The 24,783-nt window shown below is 33.6% G+C and overlaps 2 protein-coding genes and 1 pseudogene across 9 annotated transcripts; all 3 read right to left on the bottom strand.

Moving 5' to 3' along the window:
• Positions 1-5,294: 5,294 nt before the first annotated feature.
• LOC142616420 (F-box protein At3g07870-like) lies at positions 5,295-6,380 on the bottom strand (annotated as a pseudogene).
• A 7,553-nt stretch (positions 6,381-13,933) lies between these two features.
• Positions 13,934-14,833, bottom strand: LOC142616419 (F-box/kelch-repeat protein At3g06240-like). Its single transcript, XM_075789279.1, has one exon. The coding sequence runs from the start codon at positions 14,831-14,833 to the stop codon at positions 13,934-13,936; it is 900 nt and encodes a 299-aa protein (XP_075645394.1).
• Positions 14,382-24,060, bottom strand: LOC142617825 (F-box protein CPR1-like). 8 transcript variants are annotated; one of them, XR_012841060.1, is made up of 5 exons: positions 22,768-24,060; positions 20,186-20,327; positions 19,218-19,288; positions 15,619-15,743; positions 14,382-14,399 (listed from the first exon to the last, which is right to left on the bottom strand). XR_012841060.1 is itself a non-coding variant. In XM_075790784.1 (2 exons), exon 1 carries the CDS (start codon positions 24,004-24,006, stop codon positions 22,774-22,776), a length of 1,233 nt encoding a protein of 410 aa, XP_075646899.1. In that variant the 5' UTR covers positions 24,007-24,060; the 3' UTR covers positions 15,218-15,743; positions 22,768-22,773. The 8 variants fall into 8 exon arrangements, 2 of the variants coding, with proteins under 2 accessions (XP_075646899.1, XP_075646900.1); XR_012841058.1 differs by lacking the exon at positions 14,382-14,399 and having other exon boundaries at positions 15,215-15,743; XR_012841059.1 differs by lacking the exons at positions 14,382-14,399; positions 15,619-15,743 and adding an exon at positions 17,135-18,264.
• Between the last annotated feature and the right edge of the window lie 723 nt (positions 24,061-24,783).

The following is a 24,783-nucleotide window of genomic DNA, read 5'->3' as shown; positions in this document are numbered from 1 at the left end:
ATGTAAAAGTATATAAAGATATCTAAATTCATTACAAGTTAAGATATAAACAAGTTATTTCATCATTTAAAATATCTTCAATCGATGATTTTCACTGATCATTCCAAGCACAATATTACAAAGTATCTCAGGTATCAGATCATGTATATAGTACCTCAGAATCTCCACTGGGAAGTAGGCTCAATAATGGGCCCTTATGTTGGACTATTGGGGTAAATTCCTCACGGTGTGAATGAGTGTTGCGTTTTGGTGCCATCTATATCATACCAAAATATGTATAGATTTTTAAATTTATTTAAAAAAAAAACAAGTTATTTCATCACAATATTACAAAGTACAAAGTATCACATGCACCAAATTATATATATAGTACCTCATTATTTAAAGAACTAGATAACTCATCATCACCAATAGTTGGTACATAGTCGTCGTCATCTACCTGAACACTTACTCTCTTTCTTCCCACATTTGCACATTTAGGCAGAAAAGTTGACAGATGCTTCAATCCCAAAGCATTTTTTCTCTCTTGGTTTTGCTTGATTCTTTGTGCTCTTTCCATTTCATATTCTATTATTTTCTTATGAGTGTCTTTGCCCCTTTTTGACCATTTCTGCAACTATGGATTTACATAGAAAATAATATATAATGTCTATTCATTACAAATTCTTCTCAAGTACGAAACATAAATTGGAACTTCAAATAGAAATATACATGAACAAATAATAGGGAATCAAAAATTATTAAACACACGTTTCCACATAGAAAGGAAAAAAAAAATTAAAATCTACATATCATAATCCATATCAGGATCCATATCAGAATCAGGTATGCTATGCACTTCATCTTCATTGTTATCCCCTTGCTCTCCCAAACCTTCTGGAATATTCTCAACTTCAATACCACATTTACAATATTGAACATTATCTTCAACATTGATAGGGACAACATCGCTAATGGCTTCTTGTTGGAATGCTTCATTAGCTTCTATTTGATCATTGGATTCTTCATCACCCCACCTCTGGCACATCAAACACTCCCCTATATTGTACACATCGTACAACATGCCAAGGTTCATCCTATTTGATATCACGAAGGTAGAAAACTTGTTTTGCTTGACTAGGTATTATGAAATGATTATTTTGATACCACCAACTTTGCACATTGATACTTGTGCAACGTGTCTCAATTTGTATCATTCTCCTTCGACTGGTCTTATTACCAGTATTGTACCATTCATGCTGAAACAGAACAACTTTATATTGATACATATACTCCAATTCCCAAATTTTGCACACATGACCATAGAAATCATGTATTTGTCCATCATGGTCCCCTTCTATAGATACACCGCTATTCAGGGTTACACGACGATTGTCTAAGTCTTTTGTATGAAACCTTACACCATTAACATGCAGACTGAGTATTCTTTCATTAGCAACTTAGGACCATTTGCTAATGACCACATTTGTTTTGTAACTTCTAAAGAGTCGTTCTCTTTCAATCTATAGATCTATAATGACATGCAACATGTGACATTAGTAGTGAGAAACTATATAATTGCTTAATACTGTTTAATGTGTCACAAGATTCAAAATTTCTTACATGTTCTTTGAACCATTTAGAAAACTCTCGTCGTTGTATTTGAGTTATGTCTTCTCTAGTTGGATTATGTAATGTGTTTTTGTATTCACTATTCAAAACAAGTGATTTATACTCAGCTAATGCAAATAATATTAAGGAAAATTCAAGTATAATCAAAATACGACTTCACATACTCTAAATATGGCTCCAACTCAAGACAATTGTACAACAAATACCATTAAGCAATATCATGTAATTCACGTGACATCCCTAAAATACTATACATGAATTTTATCCAATAAAAAATAATGAAAAAAAAAAAAAAGCCTTAAGAATTCAGAACCCGCCTAAAAATTGGTCACCGCGCAAAAAGAAAGCAAAAAATTTCACTACGTGCTATTCACTACTCAAAAGAAAAAACCGAACCTCTGCTTTTAGTTTACAAATGGTGTGCAGTGCGCTTCACTACTTTACTAGTCTGCAAGTGCTATTTGTATACACAAATAGTCAATGAGAGCCACATCTTTGTTTTTTAGTTTTTAATACAGAATGAATAAGAGCCACATGAGTTTGATATTCTTTTAACCTTTAGTTTTTGTTTTACTTGCAACACGGTACATTATACTCTTTTCTTTTTTTTTTTTTTGGTTAAGTGTACATTGTACTACGTACTACTTCTCAAAAACATTATATATATATATATATATATATATATATATGTATGTATATATATATTACCACTACTACTTGATAATTATGATTTAGCTTTGACATTCACGGAATTTAGTTTTTTTATTCTTCTTATGATAATTATGATTAGAAAAAAAATAGTAGTTTTAATTAATTAAGTTAATAAATTTAAAAAGTACTTAATTTTTCTCTAACATTCATTCATTAATATATATATATATATATATATATATATATATATATATATATATACTCACACACACATATAAATAAATAATGAACATTTTATTTTTAAGATTACAATTCAACATATGTGATGGTCCATTTTAAGGAAAAATAATTAAATCCAAATGAAAGTATCACTAAATGTTACGTTTTTACATTTTGCTATTTTCATTTTCTAAATATAAGATGTGAAAACCCACATAAATCTTTTGCAAATTTTTAGCTACATATTATTAGTAAAAACTTATTATATTTTGGTTTTTATAATTATAAAATAAAAATTAATGACGTCACTGGTCGGACCAAAAAGCTAGTAACCAATCACTGTTTTGGTTCTTTATTCATATCGGTTTTTAAAACCACGGTAGGCACTATCATGGTTTTGAAAATTGGACTAGACTTGCCGATTCAACCAAGAACTGATCACTGATCCGGTCCGATTATAACTAAAAACAGAAAAATAGTAAAAACCTAGGATTAACTAGGAACTAACCGATCAACCGTGAAAACTGAAAACCAGGACAGCTCAACCAGTTTTTGAACATTTCTGTTAAGATGCCAAAATGATCCTAAAGTCACAGTTGTTAGAGCAATCAAAATTCACATCAAATTAAAAAATATAGGGCTGAGTTCAAGTTACACCTAATGTAACTCTAAAAAATATTACACCACCCAATAACTTATTATTGAATTCATATTTTGAAAATCCAACCGTTGGATTACATGTTCTAACAAGGTTTGTTTGTTTGTTTGTTTGTTTGTTTTAACAAGGTTTATTCACAATAAATCTAATTAACAACTTGAGTTTAAAACTTGTTAATTCTCTCAACCGGGGTCTAAATTTCTCAACAATTAGTATAATAGGCAGATTTCTCTAGTTACCTATATAATCTTGAAGTCATGAATTTAGCCTATTCAGACTACTTCTATATTTGGTGCAACAAAAGAGAAGGCAGAGGCTTTGTGGCAAGGATATTAGATAGGGTGTTGATGAATGTATCTGGGATGGGTAAGCAAAGTTAGATTTACGTAGAAATTTTAAGCCTAGGTGATCACTTAATTGCATCAATATTATTCTAAGGAAGTGAAAAGTTTTGGTCCTAAACCATTTAGATTCTTCAATTACTGGATAAATCATATAGAATTCATGACTGGAGTAAAAAAGTGTTAGGAAACAAAGGTGTAAGGTGTCCCTATGTTCAGACTTTACAATAAATTCAAGGTTGTATAAAGGGTCCTCAATTAGGTTAATTAAAAAAAAGATTGGAGGCATCTCTCAGAAGGTAACACTGGCTAAAATCAGGCTTAAAGCTATAGCCTATATGTTAAGAATCTTGGTAATGTGGGTATTTTAGAAAGGAAAAGGACTACATGCATCAGTTGGTTTCTGTTAGTAAGGCACTAAGGCAGAGGAAGTTTTCTTCAAAGAAAATTCTAGGAATAAATGGTAACTAGGGGACAAAAATAGTTTACTTCCAACAACTTATCAAAGTTAGAAATCCAAAAAAACACTTAAATGCCTATGGCATGATCAAGGCAATAAAATGGAGAATCTAGAACAGCTTAAAACTTTTGCAGTTGATTTCTACAAAAATTTACTTGGTACAACCATAATCCAGTTTGGGAAGAGAAAGCAAGCCAGGTGTCTCAATTGTTGGAAATTAAGATTCTTGTTGCAAATTTGCAATGGCAGAGTCATTGCAAAGGGAGGTTATTGATGAGGAGATTTGAAGTACTATGTTTTCTATCAATTGCAACAAGGCCTCTGGACTAGATGGATTTCCTACTAGGTGTTTTCATAAAGCATGGCTAGTAGTTCAGAATATATTTTTTTTTATAAGTCATAGTAGTTCAGAATATAGTGGTGGCAATGTTGAAAATTTCTTTGCAACGATCTGAATGAAGTCATTTTGTTTGGTTGATTTTGAATTGTGGGTTGGTTTTCTAGAATTCTGGTCAAGACTCAAAACTGAGAGTTAGTGAGTTTGTACTAACTAGTAGATGTCCATACAAGAAGTCCAATATGCTTGAAAAATATTCTTAGATTGACATACAACTAAAATGGTAAACGGATGCAAAATCAACCAAATTTTCTCATGAACAAATTGGGTCGATAAAATTCCATCAATGCTAAGGAAGAAAACCAATGTATCTGAAAACCTAACAGATATTAAACATGTATTCTATAAGTCTGTTAGTTCAACCAAACAAAAAGTTTAGTATACACATTCCATAGTAGTATAAAACTATAGCATGTACTTTAGGATAAAAAGCACACAAGTAACAATAGAAACACAATGCTTATTCATTTGATCCTACTTTTTGATCCACAACTAGTGACCATAAACATTTGATTGCAAGAGATAATAGCATGGCATATAGATATGTCTCTTAGAGGACAAAGATAGTGTAATACAATGATATGACAAGATATGATATCTCGGAACTGTTTCTCTGTTATAAGAATTAGATTCTTTTAATCAATATTAAGATTAGATGTAATTCAGAAACAACAGATACCATATGGCTGGAACTGGAGAAGAACATGGCCTAGGAATGATAATATACTCACTACATAAGTAGTGGATCATGGTATTTTCACAACAACCATCCACATCACATATCAAATATTAATATATAATGGCCAGAACCTTGAAAGGATAATATAAATCTAGGGTAAAATTATACTTTTAACAATACTAACATGCCTGCTACATGTAAAATCATGAAAAATGTATCAATTCATCCATATCATTCATGACATAACTTCTACTATTTACACAAACAACACCTTCTTCTTAGTAAGATACCACATTTGATCCATCAAGGAAAGCAAGGCTCTCCATGTAAGCAACAGTAGATACATGAAAAGTAGCTACGGCTAAAGGATAATTAAGTTGAATACACATATCCTGCTCATGTAGAGTTTTGGGGTCAATTAAAACAAACTTATCTTCCTCCTCTAATCCCTCCACTAATCCACTATTGGTTCGAATTATAAGTGTACCATACTTGGTGAAACCAATGAAATTAGTGAGATTTTCAATTGGTACTTCATAGAGTTTATTCCAAGATTCAGGCACACCATACTCCTTCATGACCCATATGAAGCAAACCGTGACATGTGGTTGTAGACAACCTTGGAATTGAATCAAAGCCGGTTTCTCCTTGAACATCATAAGACATTTCGTAAAATTGACACCTTTGAAGGAATCATCATCAGGCAGTGGTATTTCTCTAAATTTCTCGCTGTTGACATCAAATGACAAAATCATATCACTCCTATACTTGTGTTGTCCACTTCCTTTTGTGATATCTAGCAACCAATGCAAATGTCCACTAACAAATGAGAACCAAAAACCACAATAAAAGTCGTAGATCAAAACATTAGGTCTCCATGAGATTCCAAGTTCAATCCTTTTCCAAGAATCCGAACTCAACGTGTACACCTCAACCTCAGGGGGATACTTATCATTGCGAAAATGCTTTGAAATCCTCACAACCTTGAAGTCATTAATTTGGGAATGATATGCAAACCCGAGTTGAAAATCGCATAAGCGCCTGTGCCTAAAGCAAGTACCAAACAACCTCTTAAACATTCTAATACTGGGGTTCCACAAGAATACATCATTAAACACAAAGTGACGGTTCGTTCCATAATCAGTGAGACACAAAACGCCATTGCAAGAACCCATTAAATGGGCAAACCCAGAATGAAAAGTGAAGGGAATTCTTAACTCATATATCTTCTCAAAAGTGCGGTCATAAGCGACTGTACAGACTTAACCGTTAAGAGAAGAAAAAGTGTTCGCGTAAAGAGAATTACAACTGGGAATGTGTATGACATAGCCATGATCATCATGATTGGCATTGTGGGTCAACATGTTATTAAGGTGAGAGGACATGAAATTGGAGCTTGTGACTTGGGAGTACCAAGACTTGGAAACACACCCAAATTTTAGGTTGTGTTTGTTTCGACTGAAAACAGTTTCAGGAAATCATTTTCCGCGTTTTCGTATGTTTGGCAGCCACGGAAAATTCGGTCAACGGAAAACCATTTACAGTTTGACCGGAAAATCAGCCCAAACCAACGGAAAATCATTTCCACTTTGATTTTACCTTCAAACCATTTCCGAAAATCACACTGAAGAGAGAGCTCCTCACACAGTCCAAAACTCATCTCCAAGCTCACCTCAGCCAAACTCCGCCCAGCCAGCCAAGCTCCGCCCAGCCCAAACGCCGCACAATCTCGTCGTCCGAGCCGTGCCAAGCACCGCGCGATCAAGCAAAGACCGAAGCCTCCACTGCGCGATCTCGCCTTCGCCGTCTATCGCTCGATCGAACCTCCGCCACGTGTCTCGCCTTCGCCGTCGATCGCGCGATCGAAGCCTCCACCGTCGTCGATCGCGTGATTGAACCTCCGCCACGTGTCTCGCCTTCGCCGTCGATCGCGCGATCGAACCTCCGCCATGTGTCTCGCCTTCGATCGCGCGATCGAAGCCTCCGCCGCCTTCGATCGCACGATCTCTCCTCTCTCTCTCTCTCTCTTCCTTCTTCTCTCCCAAAGTTGATGATTTTTTTTTTTTGGATTTGTTTGTTCTGTTTATCTTAGAACAGATTTTTATACTTTGATTGGAAGCTAAGAAAATGTGAGAAAATGTGAGCAACAAATACAAAATACATTTTCTATAATATTTTCAAGATGACAACCAAACACCTGAAAAAAAAATTCAAAGTATTTTTTCAAATGTTACCAAACACCTAAAAATATTTTCTTTTCCCGAAAATGTTTTCAGCTGAAATCATTTTACACCCGAAAACTATTTACTGCCGAAACAAACGCAGCCTTAGGTGGGATTTCATAGGTCGCCTTAGGAGGATGTCCAGTATGATGTTGTCTGGAACATGCTTCTTCCGTAGTTGCAAGATCAGTAGTTGTTGTCGTGACATTTTTTGAACAAGTTCTTTTGTTTAAGGAAAATCAGTTTAAGGGGTTTTGGTTTTTGATTTTGTGTTTTTGTTTTGTACTGGGATGATGTTCAAAATATTTGTGTTTTTGACATATCAATTTTGCCCAGAGTTTCATAGTTTTTTTTTTTTTTTTTTTTTAAACTTTACCAAAAGAGTTTCATGGCTTAATTAGGGGGAAATGGGCTTTTTTCCTTATTTTTTAAAATATTTAATACAATATCCCTGTTTTGAAATTATTAAGTTCTGTGTCCTTTTGAAATTCGATTTTTAAAAGATCGATTTTTACATAAAACTTGATCATCAAATAATCAAGCTTCATGATAACTCAATTTTATGAGTATCGAGTTCTTGGTACGTTTCCGCCATGTTGATCAAGCAGCCGTGGCTTTTTCCAATTAAAAAAATCCAGTTGGAAAATTAGTAACTCGATAATTGGAAAATCGAGTTGGTTGGTAAATAAAAATAAAATTTGAATGTATAATGTCCCCAAAATGCCTCCTTTGTCTCCCTTAGTCTCTCCCAATCTGTAGCCCATCTCCTTTTCTTTCTCCCTCAGTCGCGGCAGAGCCCTTTCCAAAATCTATAGATTGAAACCAAAACGCAACTGAAAACCCTCACCGCTATATGAGAAAGGTGTGAGTTGGAGTTGTATTGTCGATGGTATGGGTTACGAGTTCTTAAGGCACGTTCAGCCAAGTTACCTAGAGACAAACCTACCAACATACTTGCTCGTTCTGAAAAAAAGAACAATCAAATGCAAAGACATCTAGACTGTTTTTATGCAATCCAAAAAGCTAGGAAACATCTACAGGGAAAGGCATAAGAGCGAGTCATCAAGTCTATTAATGAAATAACTTTGTTAGATGATGAAAAAGATATTTCAGACTTTTGAGATTCAAGCAATGTTGATTTCCAAAAATATCTACCTACAAAGATTAGATATTGTTGTTACCGTTTAGACGTTGTGTTTAATGTCTAGGTGTTGTTGTTAGTGTCTACCAATGGTAATTATGTACGTTCAACTTTTGCAAAATAGGAACTTGTGCTTACTACATACACCTTCTATTGCATAATGCAGATTTTTTTTTAAAAAATTTCATTTTTCAACATGAAGTATGGTATGCATTGAATGATATGTGATTCCCACAAACTATGAACGCATATTAAAAAAAGAAAAAACAAGAACTACATACATTTTCTTAATGAAATTGAGTTCACTATGACCACTTTTATTACCTTTAGGAAGCCACTTGTCATAAAAGCCTTCTAGTATTATCAACAATACTAAATTACATCAACATGAACCTAAATGATATTTGCCATAATATTAAACTAATTTATCATAATATTGTCAAACAACCTTAAAGGGGAAAATAACAAGAGTCACTACCAAAATAAGATCCTTCATTTCACTAACAATTTTAATAAAATCTCAGCCAAATCAGATTTATATTTCATTGCTTCTTGCAGATCTAAAAATTTTCTTTTTTTGTACTTCAAATGTACAACACCAAACAACCAATATAACCCAATGAAAATACTTAAGCACAAACAACCAAATACCTAAGCACACACAATACAACATATCGAATGAAAATACTTCTCCAATATGAAAATACATCTTGGCTAATAAACCTTTGCAATATCAAAAACATATTCTTCACCTACGTCAGAAATTTTTGTATGTGCATCAAATTATGCAATGGGCTTTATACCTGAGATGATAGACAAATAATCGCTTGAGAGATAACGCAAAATCCTAAGGCAAAAGTAGCTGTGGATCTGTGAGGAAATGCCGTTTCTGGAGCTGTGGATCTGTGGAGCTCTTGAGTTTTGGTTCTGTGAGCTTCAGGAGACCAAACGCTAATATGAAAAGTATGTTCTACATATAGCAGTTGCAAAACTTGATAATTATAAACTCGAGTTCACTTTTAAAAATCCCAACATAACTCGATAATTCTAAAATTGAGTTACAAACACGACAAGGAGATTCGTAAAATTGAAATTTTGTGTATAACTTGGCCTTACGAATATCGAGTTTGGATTCTAAAAAAATCCAACTATAACAAAATTTTACTAAAATTGAGTTATAGCTAGATTCTTTAATTTGGAAAAGCCACGGGTGCTCCTCTAGCATGGCAAAATCTCACCTACAACTCGATAATAAGAAAATTGATTTCTATGGAAAAATCGAGTTTCAAAACAGGAACACGGAGCTTAATAATTTCAAAAAGGGACATTGTGCTGGATATTTTCAAATGTAAGGGCAAAAGCCCATTTTCCCATCTTAATTAGCATCTTTTAGTTTTTCCGCCAGAAAGGTCTAGGGTTCAAATCCCTCATCCCCATTATTAAATTAAAAAGAAGAGACGAGAAAAATATATCCCACATTAGTTTACTAATATTTTGTAGTAAAATTAGTAGCAGCTTTATTGGCATATTAGTTTGTAAATTTAGTATCAATTTTAGCTTCTTTCTTGTTGATATTGAGGGGTAGCAATTTGTGTTCGAGTATCGGGTTCATGTCTTGTTGACTTATGAGATTTCAATTATGTAAGTTGACACTAATCCAACGCGTTTATTAAAAATGTTAGAAAAGAAAAGAAAAGAAAAATATATCTCACATTAGTTTATTAATATTTTTGTAGTAAAATTGGTAGTAGCTTCATTGACACATCAATTTGTAATTTAAGTAAATTTAGTATTAATTTTAGCTTTTTCCTTGTTGATATTAGGGGTAGCAATTCTCATTCGAGTGTTGGGGTCATGTCTTGTCGACTTATGAGATTTCAACTATGTAGGTTGATTCTATTCCAACACATTAATTTAAAATGTTAGGATTCTTTAACTCTAACATGACTTGTTTACTAAACAAGGGTTAGTTGTGTCAACTCATTTATCATATTTTATCAAAGTAAAAGAAAAAAAATACAAATTTTAATATTAACCCAATTGATCTAAACTATGAAAAAAACCAAACAAATAGATTATATATATATATATATATATATGAAGTTCAAAACTAACGAGGTACTGTATCAAAAATAATCATTGAAACTACAATATATCTCAATATTACAAATAATCGATCACAATATGTTAAACAAAATAAACTACAACTAATAAGTTTATATGCTTAGGCCTTTTGAAGGATATATTGGTAAAATGACATTTAATTAAACGGGTTGAACATGCCAAGCAGGCTTCGTGGGTTAGACACAAACACGACACGTTTGTTAAACCAATCAATCGTGTTAATCCAAATATGACATGAACCTATTAAACCTCAACTCATAATCTGCTAACTTTGTGTCATGTCGCGTTCACGAATCATGTCCTTTTTTTCCACCCCTAGTTGATATTTCATTAATATTTTTGGCCTCCTAAGAATCTTAGTTCCGCCCTAACTCCCAAAGACACATTTCAATGTGTTTGAGGATTCTCTGATAATGAAATTAGTAGAATTACAAAAGTTTGCATAAAGATAAAAGATAATAAGAAAATGAGAGAGAATGAAAGGTGATTTTAGAAGGGTTTCTCTCCCAATTTTTTAGCCTTATGAAGGTTTTGGTGTGGAATATTAGGGGACTTGATGACCCCTTAAAACAGAGAGATTAAGGTGAATACAAAGTCCTTAAAGATATCAATTGTATGCTTTGTGGTCATGTGGAGACAAGGGTAGGAAGATAATATGTAGCAAATCAATGAGTTTAGTATGTCAGGTTGGAGATTCTTACACAACTATTTTGAACATGCCTCGATGAAAATCTAGGTATTGGGATAAGGAAGTTAACGGAATTCGATCTATGCTACAAATAGATTAGATGATTCACAACAAGACAACTCAGGGGTATGATAATTTTTTGGCCAAAATACAAACTGCGCCATTTAAATTTGACAATTTGTCATTTTAGTTCCTCATCTTTTTAATACTAGAACTTCATGATTGTTGTCAATCCCTTAACTATTAAAAGAAAATTTTTGTAAAAATTTAATAAAATTTTATATGAACAAAAATAAAATCTAATTTGAAAAAAAAAAAATAGGAACAAAATTATTGAAAAGGGCGGCAAACATAGTAAAATTCTATTATTGTTAGAGTGGAAAGTCGCTTCTACAATTAAGCTGCTTGCATAGAGTATTACTACAAGACTGGTTCTTAATTTGGCAGTGGCACCCTTCATATCAAGGTTTGCAAATCTAAGTTACTCTTTTTTCTTTTTCTTTCTTTCTTACCTTTTTTTTTAAAAAATAATTGTTTTGTTGGGTTTTGGAGTTTAGTCAAAGACATCAATAGGGATAAGAGCAAGGCTAGAAGTGCTATGAAAGTGGATAAAATGAAAGGCATATGACTCAGTTTGATGGGAATTCATTCTTCAATGCTTGAAACCTGTAGGAGTTCCTCCGAGGTTTGTGCAATGGTTCAAGTTATGTTTAATAACTCCTAAGTTTTTTGAAGCTATTAATGGGGGCGTAACTGGTTATTTTGAAAGGAAGAACTGAAGAGTGTCTTAGGCAAGGGGATCCATTGTCTCTAGCAGTCTAATTCAGGGAGGGTCGTCTACCAGTGAGTTACTTAGTTGTTCCTTTAGAAGGAAATTAATTGTGCTGGATTGCAAGTCTCTATTGGACAGAATTTTGACACATCGATCATTTGCAAATAGATTGCAGCTACTCTTCTCAGTTACTTATGGACAATATTTAAGTCAACTAAACAAAATTCTAATAGCTTCTTATGGAGTGCAAGTGATAAATCTATTATTGGAGCCAAAATATCTTGGAAATCTGTGAGTTCCTAAATGTCAAGGAGAGTTAAATCTAAAAAGAGTAGAGGATTTGAATAAGGCAGCCATTACGAAACATATTTGGAGACCATTTATTCAAGCTAGTTCCATATTGGTGGCTTGGGTTAAAAGTGATTTTATTGAAAGGAAAAAGGTTTCAGGGTGTGAAATTTCCACAGGACAGCATTGGGGTTGGAGAATTCTGCTCAAATTGAGGGAAGAGGATGAAGCCTTACTAAAATTTGAAATGAGGGATGGAAGCAGCATCTGTTTATGTTTAGATTAGTGGCACCCAGGTGGTGTTTTATACACCAAATATGGCTACAAGCAACTTATAATGCTGCCAACAAGAATATAGCTTAGGTACCAAGAGTTCATAAGGAGAAAACAGGATGCTAGAAAGATATGAGGATCAAGATGCTAAAAGAAGTAAGCTACCTGTTGTAAGAATTGGCAGAAGGGATAGACCCATTTCGATTCTCTCTAAATCAAGTCAATTTCCAAGTACAGGGACAAAAAATTCCATAAGGTTCAGATTGCCTGAAGTGAGTTGGTGTAGGCTTAATATGGTATTCTTTAGCAATTTCCAAGGCACCCCTTTATTACTTGTCTGGCTATGAGGAATAGGCTTATTACAAGAGGCATTTTAGCTTAGTAGGGATATCAAGGTGAACTAAGGTGCGTTTCTATGGAAATAATATGGAAGATTAAGACCTATTCTTCCATTGCAGCTTCACTAGCAAGCTATAGAGAGAAGCTATGAGAATGTTTTTTAATTGACAATCCTGAAACAGAGTGGAGTAGATTGGTGGATTGTGTCTTGTTAGCTTAAAAGGCAAGAGCTTGAATGCCATATTGTGCAAGTTTGTATTGCGTGCAGCAGACTACCATATATGCTCCCAGAGAAATGCATGAACATCAATGCCAACTTCAATGTGAATAGAGAATAAAGCAAGCTATTAAGTACGGATTTAAAATCATAATCTGTGACAGAGGCAACTACAATAAAAAATCAGATGTTAATGAGGCTTTACGTAGAGAATGGGAGTGAGCTTGACAGAAAGGCCAGTGTAATCAGTAGTTTTATCTGGGGTAGAGCTTCGCTAAGTATACAGTTCTGCATGTGAGCGGCGATCATGTCAAATCACACAATGTTTGTATGGGGTAGCAGTTTAAGGTTTCCAATGCTATAGGTGTTTGTTATGTAGCGTATATGTGTGTATTCCTCGTTTCAATCAATAAAATATACTCAATTCATTTTTTTTTTTCTTTTAAAAAAGAGAACCAACTAGTTGATCCACATCCTCCAACAATAAACATGTGATTGAACCAACCTAAGCAAGAGATTATAGCAGTCCAAGTCAAGATATATTTCTCTGAGAACAAACAAAGTGTGATTTGACAAGATCAACTATCATATTTTTAAAAGAAAAAATAGGTGAAGTCGGTAAACACTACGACATAGGCACACAAGCAAACAAGGGTGACGTTGGCCGATTGAATTTATTTAGTTAACATAGCTAGATGTTGGCAGGTGTGAAAAAACCATCCGCATACAAATATCAAATATTGATATATAATACCCAGAAACATTTAAAATTATACTTTTAACAATACTAACATGCCTACTGCAATAGGTAAATGCATAACAGGAGTTTCAATTCATCCATACTGTCATCTTCTTAATAAGATACAACATTTTCTGCATCATGTAAAGCAAGGCTCTCCAAGTAAGTAGCTACATATAAACTAACTAAATTGAAAGGATATTTATATTGAATACTAATGTCCTTATGATGTAGAGTTTTTGGGTCAAATAAAATAAATTTATTTTCCATTTTAAATTTTCCATTGTAAATCAGTTCAAGTTGATGTTGAATTAGAAGTGAACCGTACTTGGTGAAACCATTGAAACGAGCATACCCATCAACATTAGGCCCTTCAACTGTTACAGAAAAAAGTTTATTCCAGGATTTGCACACTCCATAGTCCATCATTACCCATACAGAGTGTCCATAGCCACATCGTCGAAAACTACGGTCTTTAATTAAAGCCAGTTTTCCCTTGAATAATGTAAGATGTTTCCCATAACTACCGCCTTCTTTGAATGAATCATCATCAGGCACTGGTAGCTCTCCGATTTTTTCACTGTTGACATCAAATGACAAAATCATTTCACAAGGGTGCATCTCTTGTCCTGTTTCCCTTATGCTTTCTACCATGAAATGCAAATGTCCACAAACAAATGGGAATGGTGAATTGTCATTAATGCTGTAGTACCAAATATTGGGTCTCCAAGAGATTCCAAATTCAACTCTTCTCCTTGAATCCGAACTTAACGAATACACCTCAAACTCAGGGGGAGGCATAGGTAGTAATGTGCAACTAGGGTCAATAGGCCATTCAACCTTCACAAGCTTGTAGTCATTATTCTGTGAATCATATGCAAATCCAAGACTAAAAGTATTTGACTGGATTATTGACGCAGTGGGCAAACTCTTAAATTTTCTAATACTGGGGTTCCAGAAGTATACATTGTAGTTGAACTTCCAATAATCATAGAGACAAAAAGGCCATTGCATGAACCCACTACATCGGTATAATGAATGAAGGGAGCTCTAAACTCGGATATCCTATCAAAGGTACGGTCGCAAGAGACTGTACAGACCTGAGTGGTTTCAACACAGGTCCTGGGCATGTGCATGACATAACCATGATCGTGGTCATTGTCAACGCGGCACAACGACATATTAAGGTGTGTGGAGATGAAACTGCGGCTATGGATGAGGGAAGACCAGGACATGCAGACGCAGCTGAATCGTAGGATTGATTTCACGGGTAGCCTTGACAGAATGTCGAATACGATGTCTTCTGGAATATGGTTATTCCGCTGTGGGATTGGAATATGTGGTTGTGCTTTTTTCCTTTGGGACATCATCATCTTTTAATTAAGGAAGAAGGGACGCCACAGAAAGAGATAGAAGAAAAGGAGAATAGAAGCCGATCACAATTCACTGCGACTGCTCTTTTTATATATGTGCTACTGGTTTGCTACTGCCCTGCCCTCATAAATGTTTATTTATTTTTGGTTAGGTTTAGGGTTTTTATTCCCTCTAAATATGCTTTTTGGTAAATTTCAATTTATGAAGTACCACTAATCAAGCAGATTCCTTTGAATATACGGAGTCCATGGTATGTGATGAGGTTTAGTTTTATATATATGGCACGTCCTAAGGCCCCCTTACAATTCCTGTGGATGTTTTTATGGTAAACAAGACCAAATTTATCTGCAAAACACAATGTAGCCCTCAAATGAAACATGGAAAGACAAAAGAGAATGCAATCCAAAATACAAAGAAAAACAAACCCCATGAACATTTCACCACAATATTGGTTTGTTGCCCAGTTTCTCTATCTTTTCCATAAAGCTCAATCAATTTGTCATAGTTTGGAATTGGTTTGTTCTTAAAACTCTTTTGCTTTAGGTTTAGCCTGTTAAAAAAGGACAACAAAATAAGAATTGTCAAAAGTATGAATTCACAACCAAAGTTCTGCTGTACTAATATTACTAGTAAGTTCAAGTATAAAATTTCTATTGTCATTAACAAACTGAGTCAATAAGGCAGCAAATTTGTGCAATACGAATTTACAAAAAATTTTGAATTAAGCAAATATCACAAAGTCATTCATCATGGCTCCCTATGTTTTGTTAAGCAGATGCAAGAAGATCATTGCAACCATTCAAACATCCAAGACTTCCCAGAAGTTCAGTCATCAAAACCACAAAGAAGTTAGAAGTTACAAGTGACAGCACTTCACAATTCTTAACGGAGTATCAATCGAAATTATTTAGAAGGAGGAAAGGTTAAAAAAAAAAAGAAAAAAGAAATGTGCCTGCAAAGAACAAAAGCATTTCACTTTCAATTTCCTTACTTAAGACTTTTAATTTAGAATCATTTATACCCTCTTGTTAAGTTGTTAATTGAATATAAGAAAAAACACAAAGCACGTAGCAAAGTTAAAACTTAAAACTTGGCTTTGTCCTCATATCATTGGAGCTTCCAAAAAATAACAACTCTATCTCTATCTATAATTATCTGCCCAAACTACCCAGTGTTGAAACTCTTTCCCCCTATCTCAAGCATCCTCATATAATGTTTTTGGAAAGTAAGCACCCTCCTATAATGTAATCAAGCAAAACAATGTAACACTCAAAAGACTTCTAAGTTGCATGCTTTTAAATGTAATGCAAGGCAGTAAAAGAACTCTTAACTTAAAATAGAATACAATGCAGCCAAACGATAATTCATACTAGCAGTTAACATATTCTGATATTCTACGCAACTAGGTGCTATTCCTATAAATCACAGGCCATTTACTGAAAGCCAAGCATGTCAAGGCCGGCACACTTTTTTTTTTAATAAGACAAACCAGTTAATTATGCACAGGTATTATTGAATAGTATGGTTCAAAAAATTAATATATAAGCAGCCATAACTTATATCATATATGTTAAGGAATTTAAAACTATTCAAACCTTGATATGAAAATGGCCTCTCAGAAGCTGTAGGTCGAGAGTAACAACTTAATAACAGGACAAAAATGAAACAAAATTATATATGCTAAGTATATGTTCTTGTCCATGGCATTGCCATGTCAAATAATATGCATAATACTTAGACAATAGTTGTCAATTAAATAAAGAATAACCATAAGCTCCAAAGGATTTCTTTTTCTCTTGTTGGATAAATGTAGTTTTCCACATCATAGCAATTGTTTCATGACAACAGCGGGAAGAAAGAAAGACAACACAATAAGAGCTTTGTTTTAAACATAAGCTTCATACGATGACAGTTCTTCAGCAGCTTTCCAATAACAACATAAAACACTCACCACAAAAGGGTAATGTTTTATATCATTTATGTCAAATCTGTAATCAAAATTATTCCTAAACTTGAGGTTGAAATGCCTATCTAAATCCCTAGGCCAGGAGTGACATATTAGCAAACTTAACTACGAAATCATTTAACCAGGCAAAAATTATTAAAAACAAGAAAGTACATCAATTTATTAGTGACTTAACCATTGAAAAAGAGCCAGAAAAATAGCGATTTAATCACTTGTAATATTTGAAGTGTGCACATTATCCTTACACAGACCAGAAACAATCATTGCAAAGTAAAAAATTAAACAAAGCTTTTAAAAGAGCTAAAAGAATAATGGCATTGAAAAATCATAGAATTAAGTCAAAAATTTGACTTCGACTTCTGCTGTATACAAAAGTAAAGCGTATTCAACATACCAAATTGTCTATATCACTAGCCATTTATCAGCAATCTCATTAAACCCAGCCATCTTTTTTTTTGTTTTTGTTTTATAAGATAGAAATTCTACTCTAGCCTAATCTAAGTGTATATGTGTGTAAAGCTCCCTTTTAGAGACTTGAACCCCGGTCCTTGCCCCCCCACACCCCACAAGCACTTATACTAAACCTAGCCATCTTATATCACACAAAATCATATATTTCAATAATTCCATGATTTTCAGCAAACTCTAACTAATTCAAGCAGCTAAAACATATTTTTAAAAAAGCATAAGATCAATCAGATACCAACTGTCAGGACCCAAATCCATGAAACATGAATTTAGATACCTAATTAACTTGCTAACCTTATTAAGCTCAATGAACATAATTTATTTAAACTTAATTCAATAAAACTCCAAATAAACAATGCTTCTGATAAACCTCTTATAATAACTAAAATCCACAATTTATAATAATCTCCAAAATATTGTGAAGTCTAAGCGGAAAATAAAAATAATAATAACTAATAATCTTTTCAAAACTCCACAAATCGGAGTTAAACTCCATTATATAAAATGTGAACTACAAAACAAAGGTAACTAAAATTTAATGAGTCTTCAAGTAACACTGAAGCCGCCTACAACTTCCACGCTCTACCTTGCACCTCACAAGCGGTCTAAAGGTTCTAATTCCCAACTATACTTTAATCTGAAAATATTAATTGATGGGGTGAGCCACACATCTAGTAAGCAATTATACAGAATACACAACGGAATAGAGTCAAGCAAAGCACGAGTTTGATTTCACAAATTCACTCAAAATATCCAATATAGTTTTCAAAACATGTAAAGAATCACTTAATACACATATAATCATATCTTAAAGTCTTTTGGAAACACATACAAATAATTGATCAGAGCACGATTGTCACATATACACATCACATATTCTCACATACAATCCTGTGAGCGGATACCAACATCTAACCCCTGCTGGTGAGGGATCAACACATATTCTCACATACAATCCTGTGAGCGGATTTACACATATATATCTGATCAATTCTAAAAACACTCATTTTGAGTCACATATCTCAAACAATAAAGTTTATACAACATATAATAATTTTCTCAATATTAACAATTGTTCCAACAATAAAGATATATTAAATATCACAATATCAAATTGAAACATAAATCAAAAGATGCTTGACTCTCTTAGGGAACGAATAGGAACTGAAGAGTTTATATAAATATTTTTACAATTCTTGAATAAGTTTGAAAATCCAGTTTGCTAAAAGGAACGTCTTAAATACCATTTGAAAAACAAGAATATGATTTTGAAATCACTTGGTTTGAAACAATTTAAAGAACAAAATCTTTTAGAAAACTTACTTTGAAACTCAATTATTTTCAGAAAATAGTTTAGTTAAAAATCATCTTTTAAATGGGATTTAGACATTCAAAACGTTATTCAAAATTCGAAATTTCTTTTAAAACATTATTTAACAGCCAATTAAAATTTCTCTTTCAATAATGTAAAAATGCTTTTTGATAAACTTTTTTTTTTTAAAATGTAAGCTTAAAAATATAACTTTGAAAATCTTTAACTTCTAAGAACCTAAAGAGCAAAACTTGTGCATATTATGCATAATTACTTACCGCACTCAAATCACTCTGAAAGTCCAGCCAAAATAATCTCCAAAGAGCCTCAAGACACCCTTAAATCGGACCTATAATCAATTATGAAAATTACTCAATATCCTCTACGAAATATAAATTTTACTAAACTATAAGAATTGACTCACTAGTGAAATACTTTGCTGAACTAATGATAGCACTAATGCAAAGTAATTTATCAGAACCTAGAGGCAGCAGCTAAAGTTTTAGAGTTTAAGTTAATATACATAACCCCAACCAAGCCATATTATATATATATCTACCATAGAAAACTTTACAACTATCCTAATATCCTAATATGTATATATATATATATATATATATATATACAACACGGCATAGCATAAGTCCAGAGGCAAAGAAACCACAGCCGAAATATTTGACTTCTTCTATTCATTATATATATATATATATATATATATATATATATATATATATATATATGTTTATATATATACAAATCCAACTAAAGATCAATAGCCACCTTCTTTGACTTTTTCTTCAACCAATATATATATATATATATATATATACACAAATTCAAGAAGAACAATAGCCACTTTCTTTGACTTCTTCTTTAACCTTTATATATATATACACAAATCCACCGTAGCCCCTTCTTTGACTTCTTCTTTCACCTTCTTTAACCATTATATGAATATATATATATATATATATATATATATATATATATATATATATATATACCAATTCAATGAAAGAAGGAGGGCCGAATTATTTGACTTCAATCTATTCATTATATGTACCGATCCAATAGAAAACTTAAACAAAAAATATTGATTCGTGAAATCCCACTGGCTCAAATCTAATATCTAATCCAACGGAAAACCTAAACGTTAGAATATAAATTTTAGGATCAAAATCAAATTTCTAAATAACCTAATAAAATTCTAATTTTTTTTCTTGTTTCTAATTGAAAGAAATCTTACCTTGAACAATCTGATTGTCTCTTCAATTGTACGTGTACTAACTCCAAGGAAAACACCTCTTAGCCTCTTAGATAAAACCCTGACTATCTCTTCCTCTATTCTGTAGCTTGTATTATAAGATGTGGGCTTAGTGGGTAGTGGGCTGCAATAACAATTAAAAGAAAGCCTATAGCCCAACAATTATATTTTAAAGAAAACTCTAAAATAAAAAAATATTATGTGGGGTATTACACCAACAGGTCAGAAATCACCATTTATATGAAAATGGTGACAAAAGCATATGAATATATGAAAATCATAAACCCAAAATTAAACAATAAAACCAAGAGAGAAATAAGATAAGAGTTTACCTATGAGAGAGAGCTAAGTGTGAGAAAGAAGAGTGAGAGGGCAACATTAGAGAGGAGAGAGAGAGAGAGAGCAATGTGGAAGAGAAGCATGACAGAGAAGAGAAGAGAGACAGAGAGCGTGAAAAAGTGATTTGAGATAGAAATTTTTACATAGGTGTATTTTGTAATTGCCATAAATGGCGAAGGGCAAAATAGGTTTTCAAAATATTTAATTAGCTCTACAATAACTCTCCTCTACTCTCCCTCCAAACCCCTCCAAATCCCTCCCCCTCAGCACTTAAAAATCATCCAAACAATGTAAATTAACTTACTCTACCTCCTTCTACTCTACTCCCCTCAATCCAAACAAAGCATAAGGTGTGTTTTTATAGAAAAAATACGCACTAGCAGGATATGGAGAGAAGCTATGAGATGTTTTTTTAATTAATAGTCCTGAAACTGAGTGGTGTAGATTGGTGAATTGGGTCTAGCTAGTTAGCCTCAAAGCTTGAATGCTATATTTTTCAAAATTGTATTGCGTGAAGCAGACTACCATATATGGTCCCAGAGAAATGCAAGAATTCATGGAAATCGACTTGAAATCAGAATCTGGGATAGAGTCAACTACAAAAAATCATAGCTTTGAGGCTTTATGTAGAGTGAGCTTGACAGGAAGGCCAATGTAATCAATAGTTTTATTTTGGGAGAACTTGGCTAAGTGTACAATAAAATATACTTATTCTTTTTTCTTTTTCTTTTCTTATAAAAAAAAGAGAACCTAGATGCCATGACTATTATTTGTTAACATAAAGGATGCTAACATAAAAATAAGAAAACACTTTATATGTAGGATTAGCAATACCTACTCACAGATATTTCTCATTTACGAAGTGAAAAAGTTATCTTTTGTAACTTTATCTTAACAGAGACATATACGGCCAATTTTGTTTTTCTTTTTTTCTTGTTTTCCAATATACTCCTTTCTATAATTTTTATATGAAAAGTTAGTATCACCCATCTGAATATAATTGTTATCAAAAATTAGGAGAGAGAAGTTGAAGAGATCTTTTTGTTCTGATTGATTTTGAATTGTAGTTGGTTTTCTAGAATTTTGCTCCAAGATTGAGATAAAATTAAAATGCTAAATAAAAGTATCATCAACCAAACATGCTTATGAAGAAATTGGGCGAATAAAATCCAATGAGCCTGAAAGCCTAACAAATATGTATGTCTAAAATTCTTCCTCTTCAAGACTTCAACCACTCAAATGGTTCTAAATAAACATTCCATAGCACTATAAATTATAGCATGTTTCTTTAAAACAAAAAAGCACAAAAGTACCAATAGAAACATAATTTTAACTTTTTAAGCAGCTGAACGTAGCTGTTGATTCACATAAGCTGACAATACACATATGATTTAAGTCATAATAGCATTCCATATTTAGATGTGCCTCGCAGAAGACAAAGGTAGGGGATATAGCAAGATCAAATATATTCGAACTACTTATCTTTCATAAAAATAGCTTCTTGTATTTAACAATATGATTAGATGTACTACAGAAGCTAATAAAGTCCATATAGCTAATCAATATATTCTCTATTGATTTTGAAGTGTTTAGTTTTCTAGAATTATACTCAAGACTTAAATTCATAAGATTGTACTAACTAGTTGATGTCCATACACAAAGTCAAATATAGTTCAAAATTATCCTTAGATTGACATACAACTAAAACAGTATAAGGATGCATCATCAACCAGATTTTACCATCAATGCCCAGGTGAAAAGCCAATGAACCTAAAAGCCTAAAAGATATGTACTTCTTAAATTCTTCCTCTTTGACCAAACCAAAAAGTTCAGTATGCTCATTCCATAGCACTACAGACTATAGAATGTTTCTTTAGGATAAACAGCACAACAGACCAATAGAAAGACAATGTTTAAGCAGCTGAATGTACCTGTTGATTAACTTGAGCTGACAATAAACACGTGATTGAATCCATCTAAGGAAATCATGATAAAATCTCATATCTATCTATGTCTCTTAGAGGGCAGAAATAGGATGATATCGCAAGATCAAGTGATACAATAAATATCAAATGCAAATATCAAATACGAATATCTAATAGCCACAACCACAAAAGGATGATACGAATCTGGTACATAAAAAGAGAAAAAAAAATGCTTTTCAAAATACTAACATGCGTACTGCAACAGGTAAAAGCATAAAAAGGGTGTCAATTCATCCATACCACTTCTCAGTAAGATTCCACATTTGCACCATCAAGTAAAGCAAGGTTCTCCATGTAACTATCCATAGCTAAAACATTTTCACCTTTAATACTAATAGCCTTCTCACGTAGAGTTTCGGGGTCAATTAAAACGTACTTGTTTTTCAATCTGGACCTCTTCGTCTTCTTATAATTCTTTTGAATTAGAAGTGGACCATCCTTGGTGAAACCAATCGAACGAGTCAAGATTTTATCTGATACAACAAAAACTGTATTTTCAGCTGATACAACACAAAGTTTATTCCAAGATTCATGCACACCATACTCCCTCATCACCCATATGGAGATCGACGTGCCATGTGGTTGTTCTCCCAATATAGATAAAGCCAGTTTCCCCTTGAATGATGTAAGACACTTCTGTTCTTTGAAGGAACCGCGTTCAACATCAGGCAGCGGTAGCTCATTGAATTTCTCACTATTGACATCAAACGACAATATCATTCTAGTATTGCGCATCCCTTGTCCTTCTCCTCTTCTTTCTATCCTAATAAGCATCCAATGCAAATGTCCACTAACAAATGGGGATGGCATATCAGAGTTAACTTGGTAGTACACAACATTGGGACTCCACGAGATTCCAAGTTCAACTATTTCCCATGAATCCAAGCTTAATGTGTACACCTTAATCACAGGTTTATGATAATCAAACCAAATCCTCACAACCTTGTAGTCATTAATCTGGGAATCATAAGCAAATCCGAGTGTAGCACGACGATGGGGTTTCAAATCAGTACAAGAAGGTAACCTCTTAAATTTTCTAATGCTGGGGTTCCACAAGTACATATCAGCGTCCAAATTCCAGAGACACAACAAGCCATTGCATGAACCCACAAAGAATTCAACTCCAGACTCAAAACTGAAGGGAATTCTTAACTCAGATATACTTTCAAAGGTGCGGTCGCAAGCGACCGTACAGACTTCACTTTTACCAAGAGAATTGAAATTCAAATTCTTCTCCATGTGTATGACATAGCCATCATCATCATCGTGATTGTTAATGTAGCGGGTGGAAATGAAATTGGAAATGAATTTGGGGTCATTGATGTAAGATTTCCATGATTTACAAACGCACCTGAATCTTAGGAGCGATTTCACGGGTAGCCTTTCCACAATCTGAAACACAATGTCGTCTGGGAGATGAAGTTCCTTCCGACGTCGGAGGATCGGTCGATGTTGTCGAGCTTCTTTCGTTTGGATCATTTTTTTTTTTTTTCAACGGAGAGAGTGGCTGTGTTTTGCTGCGTTTGGTTTGGTTTATTATGGATGGTAGGGGTGTGCAAAAAACCGAGGAACCGAATGAACCGACAGAAACCGACCGAACCGAGTCTAAAATTTCGGTTCGGTTTCGGTGCGGTTTGGTTTCGGTTTTATTTTTAAAAAACCGAAATTTTCGGTTTTGGTTTCGGTGTTGGATTTTTTAAAACCGAAACCAACCGAACCGACCGAAATATATATATATATTTATTTAAATATATATATATTTTTATGTATCTCTTACACGTAACTGGTCAGTGGCTTAGCGGTTTGCTCCTTGTGGTTTGGCTTCTTGATCCTAGGTTCGAGCCTTCGCGTGGGAGGTGAGTATTTTTTGCTATTTAGTTTTTTAAAACCCTAGTAGTAGCATAAATACGAAAATACCCCTGTTGGCTTTCCCTTCTCTTTTCTTCAGCCGCCCCCTTCCCCCTTCCTCAATTTTTTCTCTCTTTTCTTTTCTTTAGCTTCCCTTCTCTTTTCTTCAGCCGCCCCCTTCCCCATTTTTTTTTCTCTCAATTCAATTTTTTCTTTGTCTCTCTCTACCCTTCGGTCCTTCCCCAATTTTCTCTCTAATCTCCGCCCTTCTCAGTTCAGCCGCCTCATTCTTTTCTTTTCTTTTTGTTCTCTGAGTCCCATGGACCATGGCCATGCTTTCCTCTCACATATCTCTGTTCTTTCTTCAATGCAAATTGAAAAATCACTACAGAGACTTGGTGGTAGGCT

The sequence above is a fragment of the Castanea sativa genome, chromosome 11, assembly GCF_040712315.1.
Source record: "Castanea sativa cultivar Marrone di Chiusa Pesio chromosome 11, ASM4071231v1".
Taxonomy (NCBI): domain Eukaryota; kingdom Viridiplantae; phylum Streptophyta; class Magnoliopsida; order Fagales; family Fagaceae; genus Castanea; species Castanea sativa.
This window is presented reverse-complemented; position numbering and strand designations above follow the sequence as displayed.

Excerpts from the sequence above, each read along its gene's own strand:
- LOC142616419 (XM_075789279.1), bottom strand. The coding sequence starts at position 14,833 with ATGCAATGGCCTTTTTGTCTCTATGATTATTGGAAGTTCAACTACAAT.
- LOC142617825 (XM_075790784.1), bottom strand. The coding sequence starts at position 24,006 with ATGATCCAAACGAAAGAAGCTCGACAACATCGACCGATCCTCCGACGT.